The sequence below is a fragment of the Ostrea edulis genome, chromosome 2 (genome assembly GCF_947568905.1).
Source record: "Ostrea edulis chromosome 2, xbOstEdul1.1, whole genome shotgun sequence".
Classification (NCBI taxonomy): Eukaryota; Metazoa; Mollusca; class Bivalvia; order Ostreida; family Ostreidae; genus Ostrea; species Ostrea edulis.
This window is the reverse complement of record NC_079165.1, coordinates 43,912,977-43,933,600: the sequence shown is the minus strand read 5'-3', so window position 1 is coordinate 43,933,600 and position 20,624 is coordinate 43,912,977. Positions and strand designations below refer to the sequence as shown.

At 32.9% G+C, this 20,624-nt stretch overlaps 1 protein-coding gene and 1 long non-coding RNA gene across 7 annotated transcripts in view; one reads left to right on the top strand and one right to left on the bottom strand.

Moving 5' to 3' along the window:
- The window catches only part of LOC125667057 (inversin-like), a 73,306-nt gene that overhangs the window by 35,202 nt on the left and 17,480 nt on the right, over positions 1 to 20,624 (bottom strand). For 3 of the 6 annotated variants that reach the window (XM_056154131.1, XM_056154130.1, XM_056154133.1), the window contains exons 12-20: positions 19,892 to 20,099; positions 19,587 to 19,667; positions 19,148 to 19,244; positions 17,856 to 17,962; positions 15,096 to 15,213; positions 13,593 to 13,684; positions 12,595 to 12,792; positions 3,261 to 3,311; positions 1,147 to 1,293 (exon numbers count right to left, since the gene is read on the bottom strand). In XM_056154131.1, the coding sequence (XP_056010106.1) occupies positions 1,147 to 1,293; positions 3,261 to 3,311; positions 12,595 to 12,792; positions 13,593 to 13,684; positions 15,096 to 15,213; positions 17,856 to 17,962; positions 19,148 to 19,244; positions 19,587 to 19,667; positions 19,892 to 20,099 (1,099 nt within the window). Of the gene's footprint in view, positions 1 to 1,146; positions 1,294 to 3,260; positions 3,312 to 4,359; positions 4,489 to 10,270; positions 10,274 to 12,594; positions 12,793 to 13,592; positions 13,685 to 15,095; positions 15,214 to 17,855; positions 17,963 to 19,147; positions 19,245 to 19,586; positions 19,668 to 19,891; positions 20,100 to 20,624 lie in introns of all 6 variants that reach the window. The other 3 variants (XM_056154132.1, XM_056154134.1, XM_056154135.1) reach the window with 2 other exon arrangements.
- LOC125667059 (uncharacterized) lies at positions 1,292 to 14,620 on the top strand. Its single transcript, XR_007367000.2, has 3 exons — positions 1,292 to 3,177; positions 13,915 to 13,983; positions 14,438 to 14,620. It is a non-coding gene; the product is annotated as an uncharacterized LOC125667059 (long non-coding RNA).

The window sequence follows — 20,624 nt, the reverse complement described above, 5'->3', positions numbered from 1 at the left end:
AAGTATTTCTAATGGTCAGCAAAAATTGGAATATCAGTTGTCAACTTACATGTACAAGAGGTCAAAAATTTGACTGTCAGTTGTCGAGTTACAAGAGAGATGCAGAGCTCACAATTTTTTGCTACATGTATGTAAACATGAAAGTGTGACAGACGAATGCACCAGGGTAACAACAATACACTAAAACTTTCATTAGAAAGTGTGGATATAATCAAACTGACACAATAACTACATAAAATGATGTCTGGTAGTTAATTTTGATATGATTTCTTTCATTTCAGGAAGGAATATATTACACAGAAATCAATTTCGACTTGAATACCGATTTCTATGATCAGTTATATGGTTCAATAGAACAGCATTTAACAAGGGGGTCATTTCAGTCAGTTAACTTGTATGTATGTATTTTATTATGCATATTTGTAGGTTATAGATTTTGTATGGGAAAACATGACGACCCGAGTTTTTGGTACGTAGACGAACCCATCGAGCTTGCGAGGTCCGTCCGCGACAAAAAACGAGGTAATATTTTCTCATACAAAGTCTATAACCTTTTTATTATAAACTTCTAATTTCATTTAGAAACTAACAATGATTTAATTTTTAACAATTTCTATATTCATTTAACTGAGTAAAAGATGAAAAACACGAAAAATTTGAAAATTAACGGCGTAGTAATTTCATTGTGACATAATGTTTGCGGGCCGGAATGTTTCCGGGCATATATCGTGTGATAAATGCCCGCAAACTTTTAAAGAAAAAAGAAGAGATGGAATTGAAAGTACATAATAAGCATTCTTATTGATTTAGTACTTTACAAGTGCTACATGTCGTTACTAATTCCAAATAATGTGTTGCTATTTCTTACTGATTGTTACATCATGAATGGGTTTTAAAGGAGAATACAGTAATCTAACTTGTTGAGCTGGGGCTTTCCATTAATACAAAGACACCTACACAATAAAACTGATAATTATCTGATTGATGTAATTAATAACTGTAGTAGAAAGTAGATAAAGTAGAACTAAAATTTTATAACAAAAATCAACCTTGAAAGACTGCAATACATTTTAGGATCCTTTTCTAGTTTTAAGAATGAAATTGGGTGTTTAATGATCTCCTAATTTAACAATTTCATGTACTTGCTTTTTCCATGCTTTCTGGATTTTTGATGCTGCCTTCTGTTTTAACTTGTACTGTCGTTGTCGAGATTTCTCGGCACTTTTGATTTGTTTCTGGTTTTCTTTCTGACGAAGGACAATTTCCTGTTCCGAAAGGTCTCGTTCTTTTCTCCTGTAAAATTGAGGGTCCTGTTGAGAATGTTTTGATTTCCATAAACCTTTAATTGTTGCTGATAGTCCTCGGAAAAATTGAGGCATTTCTGAATATTTTCCCTCGTTAAGACACCAATGAATAAATAATGCTCCAAAAACAGGAAGAAAAGCACAAAAATGTCTTAATATGGATTTTCACAGCAGTATTAACACTATAAGGTCATTATTTGAAAACTTAAGTTTCTTATGCTTTTGGAAAAGTTTTTAAAATCCTGTCAGAATTTCAATATATTTATGTAAGTGTGTCCATGTTGAAAAGTTACTGTGTATAAACTTCAAAAGAATCTTGACCAGTCTCAATAATATATCTAATCTGCTACCCAGTCACACAAAGAATTCCGAATTCCTCCTCCAAATATTGACAAAAGTGATTGAATGAAAATAAGTGTTAAATCTCCATCAAAGATGCTTTCGTATCAATAATTGTAAACTGCAGATGGACCTAAACCCTGGCATTGGAACAAGTTTCACTTAACGAAGTTTTGTTCAGCTCATAATATGCATCTACTTTTGCAATTAATGACCTCGCTGTCAAACACTGTCCTAAGATATCAACCCCCTGAATTTATCTTTTCTTTTCTAAATTCTGTCTTCTTTGTTAAGGTATTTAAATAGCAATGAAGCTTGAAATCTGTTCATGTCTTTAGAATGTTTGTTAAATAAATGTAAGTAAAATATTGAACTACCAATTTATAAACTGGCAATCCTGTATTCAATAAAGCAAATAATGACAACCTCCCAAATTAAATTTACCATTGATTTGAAGGTCAATGAAGGAAATATAATAATTTGTATTTAAAAAACATATTCAAATTTTTAATTACAGTCTGTACTTTAACTGCTCTTCATTGTAAACAAGAAAGTGATGCTAAAGAGTATTTTGAAATCATGTTTGTCTGCACTTGGAGACATTTTAATATATTTTGGAGGCTTTATGCAAGTCTATATATAATTTGAAATTATTGAATTACCAAAATCTATACACTGTACATAAATTTCATTTCTCAACATTTACATATGAATATTGTCACATGCCAGTCAAAATACATTGTACATAAAAAAAACACCACTATTTAGAATTACTGAAAAATTGTTCAATTAGTCAGAGCAGGTGTCCTGTCGAATAGTTAGAATAGGTAAGTATTGGACATTTAAACCCTCATATGGTACATATTAAATCATACTATTTCTGACTAGTATCAGTAAATAGCTTCTTTAAAACATATATATTTATAATCAAAAACCAAAATAGAATTATACACATTCTTGTAACAGCAACCATATGAGTTTACAGTTAGCAAGGCATGCTAAGTTCTCCCCAACACAGAAAAGTTAGATTCAAAACATACGCTATTAAATTTAATAAAAGCATTGACAACAAAAGTCATTGAGAAGTCAAGATTGCTTCATCATAATTGAGCCTGATTAAAATCTGGTAAGATTTCAACAATATTGATTTCAATATTTATGGATTTGATTTCACAATCTAAAACATTGTTCACTATAAACAGGTTACACTGCCTACAGACTTCACTGTACATATGTATAGGTAGGCACTGTAGGTTCCTGCCTACAGTGAAGTCACATTCTTTTCATTTAATAACGCAAGATCAATAAAGAAACAATTTTGATTATCTTTCAATATTCATGACTTACTGTATTGCTATCTACATCATGTGATGTAACACCACCTGACAAATTTTACTCAGGTGACCTAAAAATTATTACACCTACACAACAATGGAAAAGACCTAGGGCGAGTTAGAACAGAAAGCAGTGGACAAACATGGGGTGGCGGATGCTGGACCACTGATCATGGAGTGCTGGAATAGCACTAAAAAGGGTAAGTAATCAACACTTAAACAAAAACATGAAATATGTCGTTATTACAAAATACATCATCATCACATCAACATACAGGTTTACCTTTCCAGTTCATCATAAATATGCACTATACTGGTGCTGATGAGAAATTCTCTGAAATACAGCAAGGCATCAGTTTAATTCCACTTCATGACAGAAAGTTTTTGTCACTGTAAATCACTTTTTATTCACAAGAACTTTATTCCTGCATTTATATATGAGCTTATTGCCATACTAAAATATATACATTATGATTATAATTAAGAAATTCAATTATACATACAAAATTTTTTTTAGGTCTCATTAATAAATCCAAGAAGGCAAGATTGTAGAATAAATTCTTGTGATATACCAGATATGTGATTTACAGTATGTTAGATCTGTAACATACAGTATGTAAAATCTGACCATCTATGATACCAAATGTGTTCAATGAAATGTTATTTAATCAAAGACTACAACCAATACCACTGACAGCCACAAATACACAACCACATAGACATAACCTCCATGCATCATAAAATAACACAGAACAGAATACACCATTTGTTGATGAGAGGCCATTATAATTCACTGGTCATTTCATATTCTTTGAAAATATAGTCAAAGACTCCAAATGGCATTACTTGGTCATGTAAGAGAGTAAAAATCGAAGCCAATGTAATGATTGAAGAAATTTAGAAATTCGAAATTAATCTGATTGATATTACATGTGCATGCATAATTGCATATAAATTATTTTTTCAGTTATAAAATTCAGTATTCAAAGTTCAATTTAAACTTCCACATTTTTGGAAGACAGGATTTATTCTTATTACTTTTCAAAAATTATGACCACAAATTTCCCTTGAAATTAAATTCATGATCATGAAAATAATTTTCCATTGTAATGAGTCAAGCTATTAAACTTAAAGAATTATTAGCCCATATGTACCACAAAAATAAAACTTATTGTATATAATTCATAATTAAAGTTTAAACTTTAAACATTTTTTTTTTATCAAGATTAGAATAAAATTCAGTTGTACCTTAAAAATCTAAGAGTAGACTCAAAAATTTATTTTCAGTAACATGAAATATTACAGTAGTCTTACAATGTACCTCCAAATATATGAAGCCATGTTTAGGAAAATTAACTGTTCTTAATTTTGGAGAATATTACCTTGATGATCGTCTCCAGGCAAACCCTTGATTAATTGCTGGTAGTGCATTTGGCTTTTGGTTTTTCAATGGTTCATTCACAAACTTTCTTATAATATTTAGTTTTGTTGTAAACTTCTGCCATTTCACACTTTTAGCTGTACCAGTTAAGTTTGGCAATTGTTCACAAGTTCCTCCCATTTTGGTTTGAAATATACATATATTTTATAGGGGAATATTTGGTAAATCCTCACATCATGTAGGTACTCAGAACTTTGGAACATTGATTGAAAAGTCTAAAATTCAAATGAGTACCTTAATTAATCAGATCCAATTATTCCATAAGAACAGTGTATTTAGTATTCTCTCTAATTTACAAATCAGCAACAAAAATATTCCTCCTTTCCAAAAATATCGCATATAAACTCCAACCACTTTTTGCAGGTATTTACCACTGCTGAAACCTCAATCTCAATTAATATTGGAAATCAATCTGGTTATTCCATGAAAATGGAACACTTTTTTCCCCTCTCACAGTCTATTGCCATAGACAATTCAAATTTAAATTGCCTGTCTAATATGACAGTCAGAAGAACAAAAGCACAAATTCTTGTTCTGTTTGTAAAGCGAAATTGTTATCTTTAACACTCAAATCCTTTGCCATAAAAAGGGTAATTTAAAACCTGCTTTCCTTAATCCCCTTTCAATTGTAGATACAGAATAAAGAAGTAATTTAATAATAAAAAACACATTAAGTTAAGACTTAAGGTATCAAAGGACCCAATGACTATCTCCTAGTTTCACTGCTGAACAAAAGCCCTGGAGTTTATGGGTTACCAATCAGAGGAGGTGTTCCATTTCCTTTAACACCAAGGAGATATCGCTCAACTCTACACCAACTATAACAAATATTACAACAATAAGAATTAAAGTCCATAGTAATAGGAGAAAGAGAAAACTAAATTTTTGATATATACATGTACACATTACCATATTTTTTCAAGCGTTATCAAACTGTAACAGAATGACACATTTCCATGAGAAGCCAAAACAGACTTTCAATTGTGTGTTCAGATTTTAGTTAACAATATAAATCATCATTTTAACCTATATATGCCACATTATTTGGATATTATTATAGGGAAAAAGTATGTGTTTTTTCTATAAAGTTATGTAAGTTATATACAATACTTTATGCAAATTATACAATTTAACTTGATGAGATTAACAAGAGACCCATGGGCCACATCGCTCACCTAAATCACCTTGGTCCATATCTAAAGATTTTCCTTGCATATTTGCATGTAAAACTTTGATCCCTATTGTGGCCCCAACCTACCCCCAGGGGCCATGATTTTTACAAACTTGAATCTGCACTATGTCAGAAAGTTAATTCATGTAAATGTAAACTTTTTTAGCTCAATGGTTTTTGAGAAGAAGATTTTTAAAGATTTTCTCTATATATTTGTATGTAAAACTTTGATCCCCTATTGTAGGGGGCCTCGGGGTCTTGATTTTAACAAACTTGAATCTGCACTATGTCATTAAGCTTTCAATTAAATGTAAAGTTTTCTGGCTCAGTGATTCTTCAGAAAAAGATTTTTAATCATTTCCCAATATATTTGTAATACTTTGATCCCCTATTGTGGCCCCATCTTACCCCCGGGGGCCATGAATTTAACAAACTTGAATCTGCACTATGTCAGAAAGCTTTCATGTCAATTAGTACTTTCCTAACCCAGTGGTTCTTGAGAAGAAGATTTTTAAAGATTTTCCCTACATATTTGTATGTAAAACTTTGATCCCCTGTAGTGGCCCAATCCTACCCCCCGGGGGTCATGATTTTAACAAACTTGAATCTGCACTATGTCAGGAAGCTTTTATGTAATTGTCAGCTCTTCTGGCACAGTGGTTCTTGAGAAGATTTTTAAATGACCCCACCCTATTTTTGCATTTTTGTGATTATTTCCCCTTTGAAGGGACATGGTCCTTCCTTTGAAATAACTTGAATCCCCTTCACCCAAGGATGACTTGTACCAATTTTGGTTGAAATTGGCACAGTGGTCCTGGAGAAGAAGTCAAAAGTATGAAAGTTTACAGACAGATGGACACTGGGTGATCAGAAAAGCTCACTTGAGCTTTCAGCTCAGGTGAGCTAAAAAGTAATCAAACTAAATTCCTATTTATCTATAGTTTACTTTTTGAGATTGATAATAAACAACCCATTTTGAAATGTTTATGATCACAAAACGTTGTCAGCTGAATTGAAAAAGTACTGTAGATTCCTTATTTTATACGGCCCAGTGCTTAATATTGCAAAGTGACTCATAGCCATCAAATCACGAGAACATGAATTCACATGTGGTTTGTTGATCAAGAGGTTTGACATGTTTTAGTAATATGAAAATAAATTTGAGAAATTTCATTTTGTGAGTGATATATCTTGCGATAATAGATTCCTTGTGTATATTTAGGAATCTATAGTAAACAATTATGGTGATACAAAAGTGTGGATGACCTACAGACTGTTAGCAGAACATGTTCAGCAATAAATGAAAGTCAGACATGGAATGGAGAAGTGTGAAGGGGATTTAAATTTCACATTTAATATACAATCCTTTTTAATGACTACATACTGTAAAAAAAAAAATCCTCTTCCTCTGTGATGTTTCTAATAATACTTTTTTCTCACACTTGCACATATCCACCATAAATGTCAACCCTTCATAGATATGCAACAGAAAATCTCTGTTTTCCTCTTGCATTGAATAGACCAGTACTGCATTAACACCAATCAATGATTTGTTGATGTCAGAAACTACCATTTTACAAGTTTAAAATACTGACAAAGTAAAGGTCTGGTTTCCAACATTAAAAAATACTGTTTAATATGGCACATATAGCTTTAAAATATGAAGTCAATATGTAAAAAAAAATTTCAAGATACCGGTACAAGTACATGTAGTTTTAAAATCATATTGAAGGAAGAATTCTCCAACCCTTTTTGCCTAAAAAAAGCCATTAACATTTGAAAATATTTCAAATTTTTCTATTTTAGAAATTTTTTTATTTTAATTAAGGTGGGTCCTTAGTCCTGAATTTTTGGGGTTTAGGTAGCATTTTTTTGTTTGGAATCAATAGATTAACATTCAGAGTAATGAAAAAAGGCAAATTAGTTAAGGATTTCCATATTAATTTTCATTACAGTCACTACTGAAGTCATGTACCCCTATGTAGATTTTTATGAAATTCATTGGAAACAGTTATCTGTTGTTATTTTAAAATGAAAAAAAAAATAATAATTTAAATTGCATTTATTTATCAGGAAACATGTCAATAACTAAAACACATGTCATTTTCAATATGTTCATCAAGTTTTAGTATAATAAGTGCAAAATTATTGAATTAGTCTTATTCTCCAAAATGTTAAAAAACAAACTAATATGGACACAACTTCCTTATAGCATGGTTTACATATCATTTTTTCTGTTTATATTAGTAGATATACATCTGTTGTAGTTATTTATGAAAAAAAATCCATACCTTTCCTTAATAATTTCAAATCTATAGCTTCCAGAGTATGTATACCCCCATAAAAAACACAAGTCTGGCACCATACAGCTGAGCTATTCAAAACCACTGATGGATTAAAATTTTATGTAATTACATGAAAAGACACAGATAATAATTCCTTATCACCTTGGTAAAATGTTTGTGAAAAATATAGGAAATCTATTGCATAATGGACTTGATAAATAATTTAATGAAAACAGAGTTATTGTCCTTGGATTCAATATTTTTAAACACATTATTGACTATTCAAATATAACTAAGACTTTTAAAATATTTTATGGCTAACAAGATTTTTTACAATAACTATTGAAAAAGACTCCAACAAAATTTATGTTCCAGTCATTAAATTATTGACTTTGGAAAATCTTATGACATCACAGGAGTGTGGAACTACGTTAAGACAATGTGGAAATACTAACCAATATTGAAAATCAGTAATATCAGATTGTGAATTCCAAGTTCAAGTTTATATTTAAAAATAGAGGACCTCTGCAGTCATGTTTACTTGTTTATTAATGACTTGGTACTGTACATTCAACTACCATATGGATGCTTCAACCCAGCAAGTTCTTCTATTCACATAAACTTGGGTGACTGAGCCAGTTGTAATACAACATTGTTATTTGTTTATGTATATACGAGGGCTGTTCGATATGTAATGTGTATTGTACGATATCTCAAAAGCATTCGACCCAAATAGTGAAATGAACATTATGTCCCTTCAAAGTATTCTCCGCAGTTTGAAATACATAATTTCATTCTCTGAATCCATTTCTGAAATGCGTCACGGTATGCTGATTTAGGTAGACCTCTGAGGCATTGACTGATGGCTGAGCCAATGGCTTGTTGGGACTTGTAACGACGACCAAATAAGAACTTTTTAAGTTTTGGAAAAACGAAAAAGTCACATGGGGCTAGATCTGGAGAGTATGGTGGGTGTGGCAAGACAGTAACCTTCTCCAATTTCCAAAATTGCTTCACAAGCTCAGATGTATGTGATGGAGCATTATCATGAAGTAGACGAACATGCCTAAATCCTGACGCAGGGCATCGTTTAAGATAATATTTCTTGAGCGTTTTTAGTATAGCATCTCGGTAATACCGACCTGTAACATTTTTGCCCTTGTACGGCTATACTATCACATGAGAATATGCAATAAAGAACCTTCTTTGTGCTTACGGTTCTTTTGGCAACTACAGGCGTTCTACAGTGTTTAGATAGCCATATTTTGTTTCAAATTTTTCTTACTGGTTTGAAATAGTGAACCCATGTTTCATCACCAGTGACAAAGTTTGCAAATTGTCTTTGATTGGATTTGGGAAACATTTTGAGCAATTGCTTAGCGGTTTGTACTCGTACCTGTTTTTGGTCATCTGTCAATATATATGCAGTATCCATCTGGCAGAAATCTTTCGTACTTTCAAAATATGCTTCAAAATGAAATGCACTTGTGATTGCGATATGCCAACAGCTTTGGCAATATCACGAATCGTGTATCTGCCATCACTTTCAATTATTTCCCTGACTTTTGAGACATTTGCCTTAAATTGCCTGTTACAGTCACAGGTCAGCCAGATTTTGCTGCATCTTCGACAGACTCTGTGCCAGTCAGAAATTTCTTTCTCCACATATGAACTGTCTCCTAAGATACCTTATAAGACCCATAAATTTCCCCAATTCAGTAAAAATCTGCATTACCGAATGACCGAGTTTTGTGCCAACTTCTATATAAGCTCTAATTCATTCAATATTCTCAACCCGTTTCCGACCATTTTTACAACAGTGGTCAACGACTGGCTCTATTGAAATGACTATAAGTTTAAAACAATGTGGAGCTGAAGGCTTGTGTTTATACCGTTGGAAAGGTATTGGATAGAGCTATCATCATCCACGAAATCGTGCAAAGCGTTATCACGCTGTGGTACAATACATATTACACATCGAACAGCCCTCATATATTGTATAGTGTAGTTCTAAATAAATCTTTGGAAGAAATAAATCTGTGAATGTTGTGATCAAACTATGTAGGTTTTGCTTGTCTACCTCTCTGTTCAGTTAACATGAGAAATGTAGATATTAGTTGGTATGTAAGTCTATTTCTACAAGTTTGTTAATATATATACATATCTACTAATCCATAAAAAACTTATTTGGCACTGTCCCTTAATGCATTCTGTAGTCTGACTATCTAACTTAAATATATATATGTTATTACTACAGCAACTTGATCTGAAGAGTCGGATCACGTCAAGTTGACAGGTGCAGATTTTCAGATCACACAAAATGCGAAGCGTCAAATTTGATCTGATAATCCATGACTGTTTACGAGATGTGATCCAACTTTAAATTTATCATATACCCCCTTGTGCATTTTTAAATCCACGTTCATAATTTGTCAAAAACACAGATTTGCAGTGAAATTATGTTTTGTGTATGCAGTTTTGTTTGTGATGCGGTCGAAATTTTCCACAATAAACATTGCGTTGATGCATTGTGATGTCATCAGTTTCAGAGGATACTGATACGGAATCAGAAAACCACAGTATGGTGATCCGGAAAATCAGATCACACTCTGTGAAATCAACATTATCAAAAAACGATACATAGATGGGTATGTAAAAAAAATTCATATCAACTATGTAAAGATGACATATTCTTATCCGATTCATAAATCACAAACTCTTACGGTGTATATCAAATTGATACAACATATTCCTGATATATTGTAAAATGTAACATAATGTCAATTGTATTTGTTAATAATGATGCATGTTTTGTTTTTCGTGGCCTTAGTGGGCTATACATACAATGTATTTAAAATTTGGTACAATTAACAATGCATGTACAAACATTTGAGAGACAAGTATGCAAAGAATCTCTGGTCTTAGAAAATCAATGTATGTACGTAATTAACAATTATTACAATCAATGTATGTACGTAATTAACAATTATTACAATCAATGTATGTACGTAATTAACAATTATTACAATCAAACAACAACAGAAACAAACCTCTTAATTACTAAGTTGAATTTTGGATCTGTCATATTGCATCTCTTGAAAATCCTGAGAACCTACAGATGCTAACTGTGACTCATTTACATATACATGTATACATTCTCAGTATCAATTCTCCAAGAAAAACAAATCTAACACTACCCTTTTCAATTCCATTACATATTTCCCCTCAGGATAAAATGCTCCAATCTTCTGATAATGGTCCAATTTGAAAACGATAAAAATCAATTAACTGACTCTAAGGTACAACATTCTCCTGAGCATTCCCAGTACATAACATGAGATAGTTTTACCTTGATATTCTCTATAACCAGACACCCAATCATGTATGACACAAACAATGCAATCAATCAGGGATTTTTCATTCTCTTTTAATTGACCTGAATTGCCTCAGACAACATGATCTGAAAATTTATACCAGCTAGGTCATAAATGAAAACAATTCTAAGCTTTACAGTCTAATCTTAGACTAATCAATATTGCATTTTATGTCACGAGCTCAAATACATGTACATGTGTCAACATAAAGTATGTATCTTCAAACAAGGTAGCTGCATCATTTGTCGTTACTATAGATTGTGGAGTATGATACAAATGATACAAAATTACAGAAACAACCAAAATCACTATTTCACTTTATTTATAATATTTAAACTTGCAAAGAAAAGCTAAGAGAGAATTACAGAATCGACACATGTACATCTTTTTTTTATCAGTGTTAATCAGAGAATGTCATCAAATAGATATCTTATGTATTGATTTTGAAATTGATGCTTATGCAGAGAATTTTCCAAGAACTGGAGGATCAATATTTTCAGATTCATTTAATATATGAATGGAGCTTAGAGCAACATACCTTAATGTCATTAAACCCTGATCAGCAACATAGATGTACATTACATATCATACCACATTAGTTCTACACTATCAACTGGGATACTCAGTATTATTAACAGGATTTTCTGGTTTTAACTGCAAGTTTCATTTACCGTAGATTTCAACAAAAGGCAGATTTTTAAAATATGACTTTATATACAGGTCTTAAGAACATTGTACGGTACTTTAAAGAAGAATAAAGCATTGATGTTATATGCAACGATTAGATGAACTTGAAAATCGATGAGATAAGTTGTGCATAACATGTAGTACATCAAAGTACCTAAAAAGTACTGCCTCAAAAGTACCTTTAAAAATGAGTACCTCAAAAGTACCTCCAAAAAGTAGTGCATCAAAAGTGTCGTACATCAAATTGTAGTACTCCAAAAACACCAATGTACGTGTACATAGAAAACAGCAGACAAGCTAGTGTTAGATCAAGCAAATAATGTACATGTATGTACACTGTACACATATAATAGAGAGTATGAAAAATATCACACCGAAACAAATCTCGGATCAAGTGAATGTCTGATATTTTTCCTATTGGATTACCTGATAAAATAAATAGGAATGGTTCAATGTTTTGATTTCATATTAAGACTAAATGAAATATTGGAAAAACCACGCACAGATTATACATATATATGTGTGGCATGAAATTAATTTCATGATTTCTTTTAGAAACGACGTTGAATTCTATAATTATATGATACACAAGACATGACACTAGCAGTGAATGTTTAAAGTGTGCACTACTAGTTTGATTGAAGATGACCTATACTTACTTTTTCTTCTGTTTGAACTCCTTCTTTTCTTTTATCTTTGGCATTTCTTCTTCCTGTAAAACCTCTTCCTGTTTGACTGTTGGAGGAGGTTCCTGTTCAACCAGACCCATTTCCTTGAACACAGTCTTTTGGCGATTATTGACTTCCTCTTTGTGTTTCATATCTTCTTTCTTTCTCGTTTCCTCCACAGCTCGTTTTCTACAATATTATTCAAAATTTTGTTCATTCGATCTACTCCAAAATAGCCATTTCAATACAGGATAACAAAACTAACAAATTTTGGAACTCTTCAGAAAAAGAAGTTATGAAAAATTTGCATCACTTGGGCAACTCTTGTATACCAATTCTTAAGGGCTAAAGATAATTCATTTTTGATACAAAAATATCTGCCTGATCTGAAGATTATTTTTCAAAATGTTGCGAGCGAATATCCTTTTACCAAAAAACATGAGTTCTTAGTTTGAATTTCTGATGTTTGGTAGTGGAAGGCTGCACAAAAAATTCACAGTACCGTGTATTTCCTCTATGGTAAGTGGATATTTACGGTACTCAGATTGTTAGATTTTTCTTGAGTCATTATAACAATGAAAAAGGCAACTTTTCTCTCCATTTGCTCCCCACCCCCCAACTTTCAAAAACGATGGCAATTAAGTGCCTGAACTCACTATATCTGATTGTAACGTGTGCTTGTTTACAGAAAAGTTACCCAAGTTAACACAGAAAGCAAGATCTCGTTGAACATACTAAACTATTAAAACCACGACGGAATGGGAGACAAAATCATGGTTCCAATATTCTGCATTAAATCTAATACTGTGATCTTATCATCACTCTGAAAAAGGGTTATATAGTATTCCCCTCAAATGACTGATGTGTTCAATCCAAAACATACAGGCACATCAATAAAAGCCATTTCTTAGTCATTTTGATGATGAATGTGTATTTAGATACAATACAGTTTTCTTGTTACAAGTATGGAGTAACAGTACATAACCAACCTTGCAGCTTCTTTTCGAAGCTGATCATGTTTCATAAGCAACTTCTTTCTTTCTGAGAAAGTCTTTCTGATTCGATAACCTCTGAACACTTTCTGTAAACATAAAATAGAAAAGTTTAGCTGGCCATAAATGTTAAATACCTTATCATTAGAAATTTGTATAATTCAACAAAAAATTCACTGTGCAAAGTACAGCTGTATACTGTATCAGCAGGAATTTTAGAAAGGATCCAATTTTTTTTTTAACCAATACATGTATTCATAGCAAGGTTGCTAAGATCATCAAAATTGAATAATGCTAACAATTCAAATCTTTGTAACAGGAAGGGAGAAAATGCAATGGACCAGACCAGGAATCGGACCCAGGCTCCCTGAATCAGGTGCTCAACCAAGTAAGCTATCTGGTCACAGCCATCAAACCCGTCCAACTACCACACTCCCTCCTTCTTAAATGTCTTCACAATTAAAGACATCTTTATCCCCCAGCAGGCATTTTCACCTGTCAGTTCCAGGGGCTGGTCTACAGCACCAAATATAACAGGAAGGGAGAAAATGCAACAAACCAGACCAGGATTCTAACCCAGGCCCCCTGAATTTCTAGTCAGGTGCTCTACCAACTGGGCTATCTGGCCAATGGCAATCGAACCCATCGGACTTCCACATCTTTATGGAAATTAGTGTTATTTTTCTTGAATGTTGAATAACTCAACATTTACTCATAATTAGTTTGCATGTGGCCAATAGTTTACATATTAGTATTACAGAAAAAAACCCACATCAAACTTGTGTTTATTGTTTATGATGGCACATTGTTCAATGTAATCACCATTTTTTTTTTTAAATTAGGTCACATGATAATACTAAATGTGAAGATTACTGAAGAACTGCAGGATGATAATTCCCATGCCACAAAGAAATTCATTAATAGAACATGTCCATGATAAACAGACTTATTGAAACATGTCTACAAACAAGTGATTGTCATTTCATATTCACTCAAATAAAACAAGAATACACATGGGTAAATCATTATGATTTCAGTCTTCCAGTATTTATGGTGATTTTTATCACACACAAAGATTTGGAATATAAATCAGATTTTTATTCAAGACAATATAGTGAATACAAATTCACAAAGTCTTATACCGAGATTGACACGTTGGCACAAGTGTAAAGTAAAACAGCAGACAGCATAGTTCATGATTTCACAACAATTCACACCACTCCAATTGTACAGTAGAAAATTAATAAACATATTTTAAACTCCTTGCGCAATAACCCCCACCCCCACCATAATCTACAGCAAATAACAATTGCATTATAAATGTAGTCAAAGTATCATACCCACAATCATTTAGAAGGTGGATCCCATTCTAGGGAGTTTTTTTCTCTCCAAAATTGAATATTACTGTCACTAAAAGTACACCTGAATCGATGTCCACGGTATTCATTGTACCATGCTCCTTGTTTTATATGGATATATATATATATCAGACTTGCTTACCTGGATGCTGAGAGCAGCGAGATCCTGAATACCCGTAATAGATAGCGCCCCCTGTTCCAACATATACTGAGCCACATCATGATGCTCTCCCATCAATGCATAATCCAGGGGGGTGTATCTACAATATACAGGCAAATTAATACTACTACATCAATTGTTTCATTAACATTTCACTTATTAAGCATATTGGGATTTATTGTAAACTGCAAGACGGTGAACAATTTTTAATTGGGGGGTGTCATTAATGTGAAGAATTCCAAAAGTGATGCACAGGAACTGCTCTGCATATTCAATTTAATCAAAAAGTGACTATATCTGAACATAAAATTATTGATTTGCAACTTAATACACAAGATAAACAAGAAATCTAGGGACCTTAATAGTCTCCTAAGTATCACACAAAAATATTGCATCAGAAGAGTTGTTGGTACAATAGGTGAATCTTTCAAACTCTGAGAACTGAATGGCAGCATTTTTTGTAATCAAAAGTAGCACTAATTTCTTCTATAAATGTTTTCTTTTACAAAATCATGACTTTTTAAAAAACTTTCTTATCAGTGAGTTGGATCTTGGCCAAATGATTATGGTTAAGGGTCATAACAAACTGCTTTGCCATAAACAACCTTTGTGCCAAATGTGAGATTCAGTCATCTTTCCATTAAAAAGTTATGGTCTGAGAAAAATATTTCGACCTTGACTTTGTCTAATTAGCATTGACCAAGGCATGGTATATGGTCATGAAACAATATCTGGTCATATCCAATCTTGGTGCCTATTATCAACATTTAATATCCCTCCAATTTAAAATTTGTTAAAGTTATGGCTCATAGAAATATTTTTAACTTTTTTCAACACCGACCATGAGCAAATAACATTCTTTCAGGGTCATGATACACTGTTTGGTCAAGAGAAATCTTTGTGGTAAGTAAAAGCCTTTAACATCTCGTAATAAGAGGGTTGTAACCAGAACAATTCTTTCTAAACTTTTTAATGTTAGAGATCTTGACCTTGGTCAAATGTCAATGGTTCAAGACCAATTAATACATATTGTTTGCTTATTAGCAATCTTAGTGCCAAGTAAAAACTTTGGCCATACAAAATATTCTATATTGTTTTTAATAGTGATCTGACCTTGGTAAATGACCTTCATTCAAGGTCATGGCACACTGACTATTCATTATTACAATGCACTTACAATCTGTTTGCTTGGTTTCCGTGGGTAAAGAAGAGGACCTTTCCAAATTTAATTCATTCTCACAACTGATATGATTCATACTGTCCCATCTCACTACCTACAGTCTTGACCCACAATTTTCACTCATTATAACTATGCAGCCAGTAAAATATCTAGGAATCAAGAGGATTTAAAACAAATAATGCACTTTCATTATATAAGTCATAGAACTGCACTCTAGCACCAGAACTCCTGACCCTGGGGCCATGAATTTCACATTTTAATAGAGAATTTCCCACTTATTATCATTTTATACTCAGTTTGGTTGTTTGATCTCTAGGAGTCAAGAGGAAGATTTTAAAAAAGTAATGCAATTTCACTACATGAATCACAGAGCTCCCATCCTACATCATAACTCCTGACCCCTGGGACCACATTTCAAATTGTGGTAGAGGCTTCTCTCTTCATTATTACTATATACTCAGATCTGTTTTTGATATCCTAGATTTCTCGAAAAGAACTTGAGTTGAAACCTTGTCATTGAGATTTTACTCAGATTTTGACTACTCAAATAGAAGAAAACTCAAATTTAATTTTGAGATCTTTTTGAGAAATCCAAGCCAGGAAACAAACAAAAAAATTCAAAGGAATAACACATTTTCTCTTTATAAATGTTGAGCCCTGCCCTAAACCAAACCCCTAAATGTATAAGAGTAAAGAGGATTAGGTTTTGGCACCACCACACAGCTCCAAGGGGGCAGGGCTCAGGAAATTCACAATTTTTGTCCATCTTACATCAGTGCTACTACATAAGAATTTTGGTAAAATTTGGACTAGTAGTATCTGTCAGAGATGAACTTGAAAATACTCAAATATTAATGCATGATAGAAAAACAACGAATCACCATGGTCACCTGAGTGATTCAAGTTACCTAATGGCAGCAGATTATGGGGAAAAAAATGTTGAAATAAGATGTCATAAGAAAATACATTGTAAGAGCATATTTTGACACTACTGATAAAAATTAACATAGGTGTGCTAGTATGGACAATTTTGAGTTATCTTTCTTGGTTTGAGTCTGGACGTGTTGAGCTCTGCAAATATTTGCAAAATTCCTGCAGATATACATATCATATGTACTATTGCTATAAATATTCAATCAATGCCTTTCTAGACAGAAAGCATTGCTCAATACCACACAGGCTTAGGAGAGAATTTGCAACAATCATTACTGAAGCATACCTTGAGAAAAATTTGGTGTTCCAACAATGAGTATAAGGCATTCACACTTTGAGATAATTGAAAGTTCCTACAATGAGTCTGGGACACTCATGCCTTGAGATAAATGTTCCTACAGTGAGTCTGAGACACTCGTGACTCGAGATGAATATTTCTACAATGAGTCTGGGACACTCATGCCTTGAGATGAATGTTTCTACAATGAGTCTGAGACACTCGTGACTCGAGATGAATATTTCTACAATGAGTCTGGGACACTCATGCCTTGAGATGAATGTTTCTACAATGAGTCTGGGACACTCACACCATGAAATGAATATTCCTAGTATGACTCTGGGACACTCACCTGTCCTCTGTCATTTCCATGTGATTTGGAAAAGCTTGGTACTCTATCAGTAACTTGACAGCATCTAAGTGTCCTTTACTGCAACCCCAATGTAAAGCTGTCATCCCCTGGTGTGATCAAGAAAAAGCATTTATACAGCTTTTCAACTAGATGTTCACATCTTCACTTTATAATTAATTCATACAATGCCACATGGAAGTTAACACATTATCAATAAGATGCAAGACATTTCTAAACACAAAATATAATGGAAGTAAACACAACAAGTCTATAGGCTATGTCGCTTATCTGAGCAGTTACATCTTTCTATATAAAACGTTAAACCCATTATGTCTCAAACTGACCATTGGGGAAAAAGAAAGGTTAATGATATAGTAAATTCTGTTGTGGCCCCTTATTGGTCCCAGAGATCATGGTTTGAACAATTTTGTATCTACATTACATTAGAATGCTTGTTAATTAATGAACAAAAAGATATTGTGAGATCTTCAGACAATATTCCTATAAACTTTAAACCCCTACTGTGAACCTGCCCTGGTTCTAAGTGTCAAAGTGTGAACTCTATATTAAATAAAAATGCTTGCATATCAATTTGACACTTTGTGTCTCTTAAGAAGATCTTTAAGCAATTTTTCTATATATTCCAATGTAAAACTTTGAACCCCTATTATGGAGTCCTATTTTGGTTCTAGGGGCCATGATGTGAATAAACTTGAATCTACAAATTTACATGGGGAGATACTTGAATATCAGTTTGAAAATTTGTACCCTTGTGGTTCTTGAGATTTTTAAAGACTTTTCCTATAAAGACCTACAATGTACGTAAAAATTCAAAAACCCAGTTGTGTCCCTGCCCTGGCAATGGGAATTATGGTTTCAACTTATTCAAATCTTTATTACTGCACATAAGGATTTTAGCATATCTGGTTCAGTGGTTCTTGAGACTTTTGAAGCACCCTACCCTATTTTCCCCAATTTCTTGATTATATCCCCTTGAAATAGGTTGCAATCCTTTCTTTTGAATAAATTTGAATCCCCTTTACTATGCCTTTGGTCAAATTTGGTTGTAATTTGGTGCAATGGAAAATTTTCAACGTTTCCAGACAACAGACAAATGACAAAGGTTAATCAGAATAGGTCACTAAAGCTAAAATAGCCAATCAAATCAGCCCTACTCAAAGCGAATATTTGTGTGTGTGTGGTTAAAAATGATGAAGTAAGCTCTACATTGTATATATGTACAAAAACACAGATACACATTCATTTGTAGTCCTTAGTATACTGATACTGACATCTCGGTCCCTAGCGTTGACATCGGCCTTATGTTCTATCAACACTGACATACAGTTTACAAAACCGCCATACGCAGCACATTGCAGAGGAGTACGCCTTGATAAATAAATAAAAAAATCATTAACAACACAGAAGGAACCAAAATTCAGTGGACAGTTTTAACACTAAAATTAACTATGCAAAATGTTTCAAAAAGCATGAATTTCAGTGAAGTGGGTTTGTATTCATGTACATGAATAGTGTACATTGGGATGACTGTAATTCAGCTTAATTATGACCTTTTGAAAGACTAATGCAGGCATATGCAGCTGTTACTATTTGATTACATACATGTAAGTTACACCTTTTACCATATTTCAAATTAAATTTACAGGTTACACTGGTTCCTCTGATAACCTGGTTTGACTGTACTTATTTTACAGAGAAATTTAGCCATACCCTGAGTAATCCCGTATGTTTGGATCCACACCATACTTGATTAGAGTCTGGCAAATGTAGGAATGGCCACCTAAAGCTGCCCTGTTCAAAGAAACACACATATCATCGCTAGTAACCTTTCTTAATGTCAGAATCTTTCTTACTGTAGCTTGTTAAAGGTAAAATGTCCAGTTTTCTTTTCTCTTTGCAGTTTGAAAAGAAGTAGACTCCTTACTTTTATTAAACACTGTCAATCTGATTTAAAGTTAACTCTGCTTCTCCAGTAATGTTGTGGAGATTTTAAGGTGGATATATCATTAACTTACCAATGAAGTGGTGACCTTCCATCAAAATCCAAAACATCGACTCTAGCACCATAATCAATCAAGGACTGAACAACACTAGTGTGCCCCATCTCACAAGCTCGGAACAACCCAGTGTGCTTCAGGCGATCCACTGCATCTATCTGGGCACCATGATCCAATAAAAGCTTCACAGAGGAGGCATGACCAGACAAAGCAGATGCATGGAGGGCTGTATAGTGAAAAAAAGATATTGTACATTTACATATTATATTCAAAGAGATTAGAATTTCAGTTTAGTGTAGTTTTTAATTTCTACACACTTACAATATTTTGCTTCTCCAATGAACTATAATTTCCTAAGTTCTACATGATTAATATTTTTATATGAAGAGTAATACAAGTATTTGGAAATAAAAAACCAGTAGATATGGAAATTTTGATGAAACAACATTTTGTAATAACACCATTGTGATGATTTATACAAGAGAAAAAAGTTTTGTCATCAATTTCATACCAATAAACAATATTTTGTGAAAACAAATTTTTGCAAGTTTATAATATCACAAAATTAAGCCAAAACTAAAGCCTTAGGAATCATCCTTATCTTATGGCAAGTATTTGACCCCCAAGAGAAAAGGGAAATCACTTATGACCCAGAAACCATTCTCTTATCTCAGATTCTAGTTTGATTGACCGTTAACCTTTTAATCAAAAAATGACTAGGGATCCTCCTTGTCCCATGATGAGTTTGTGT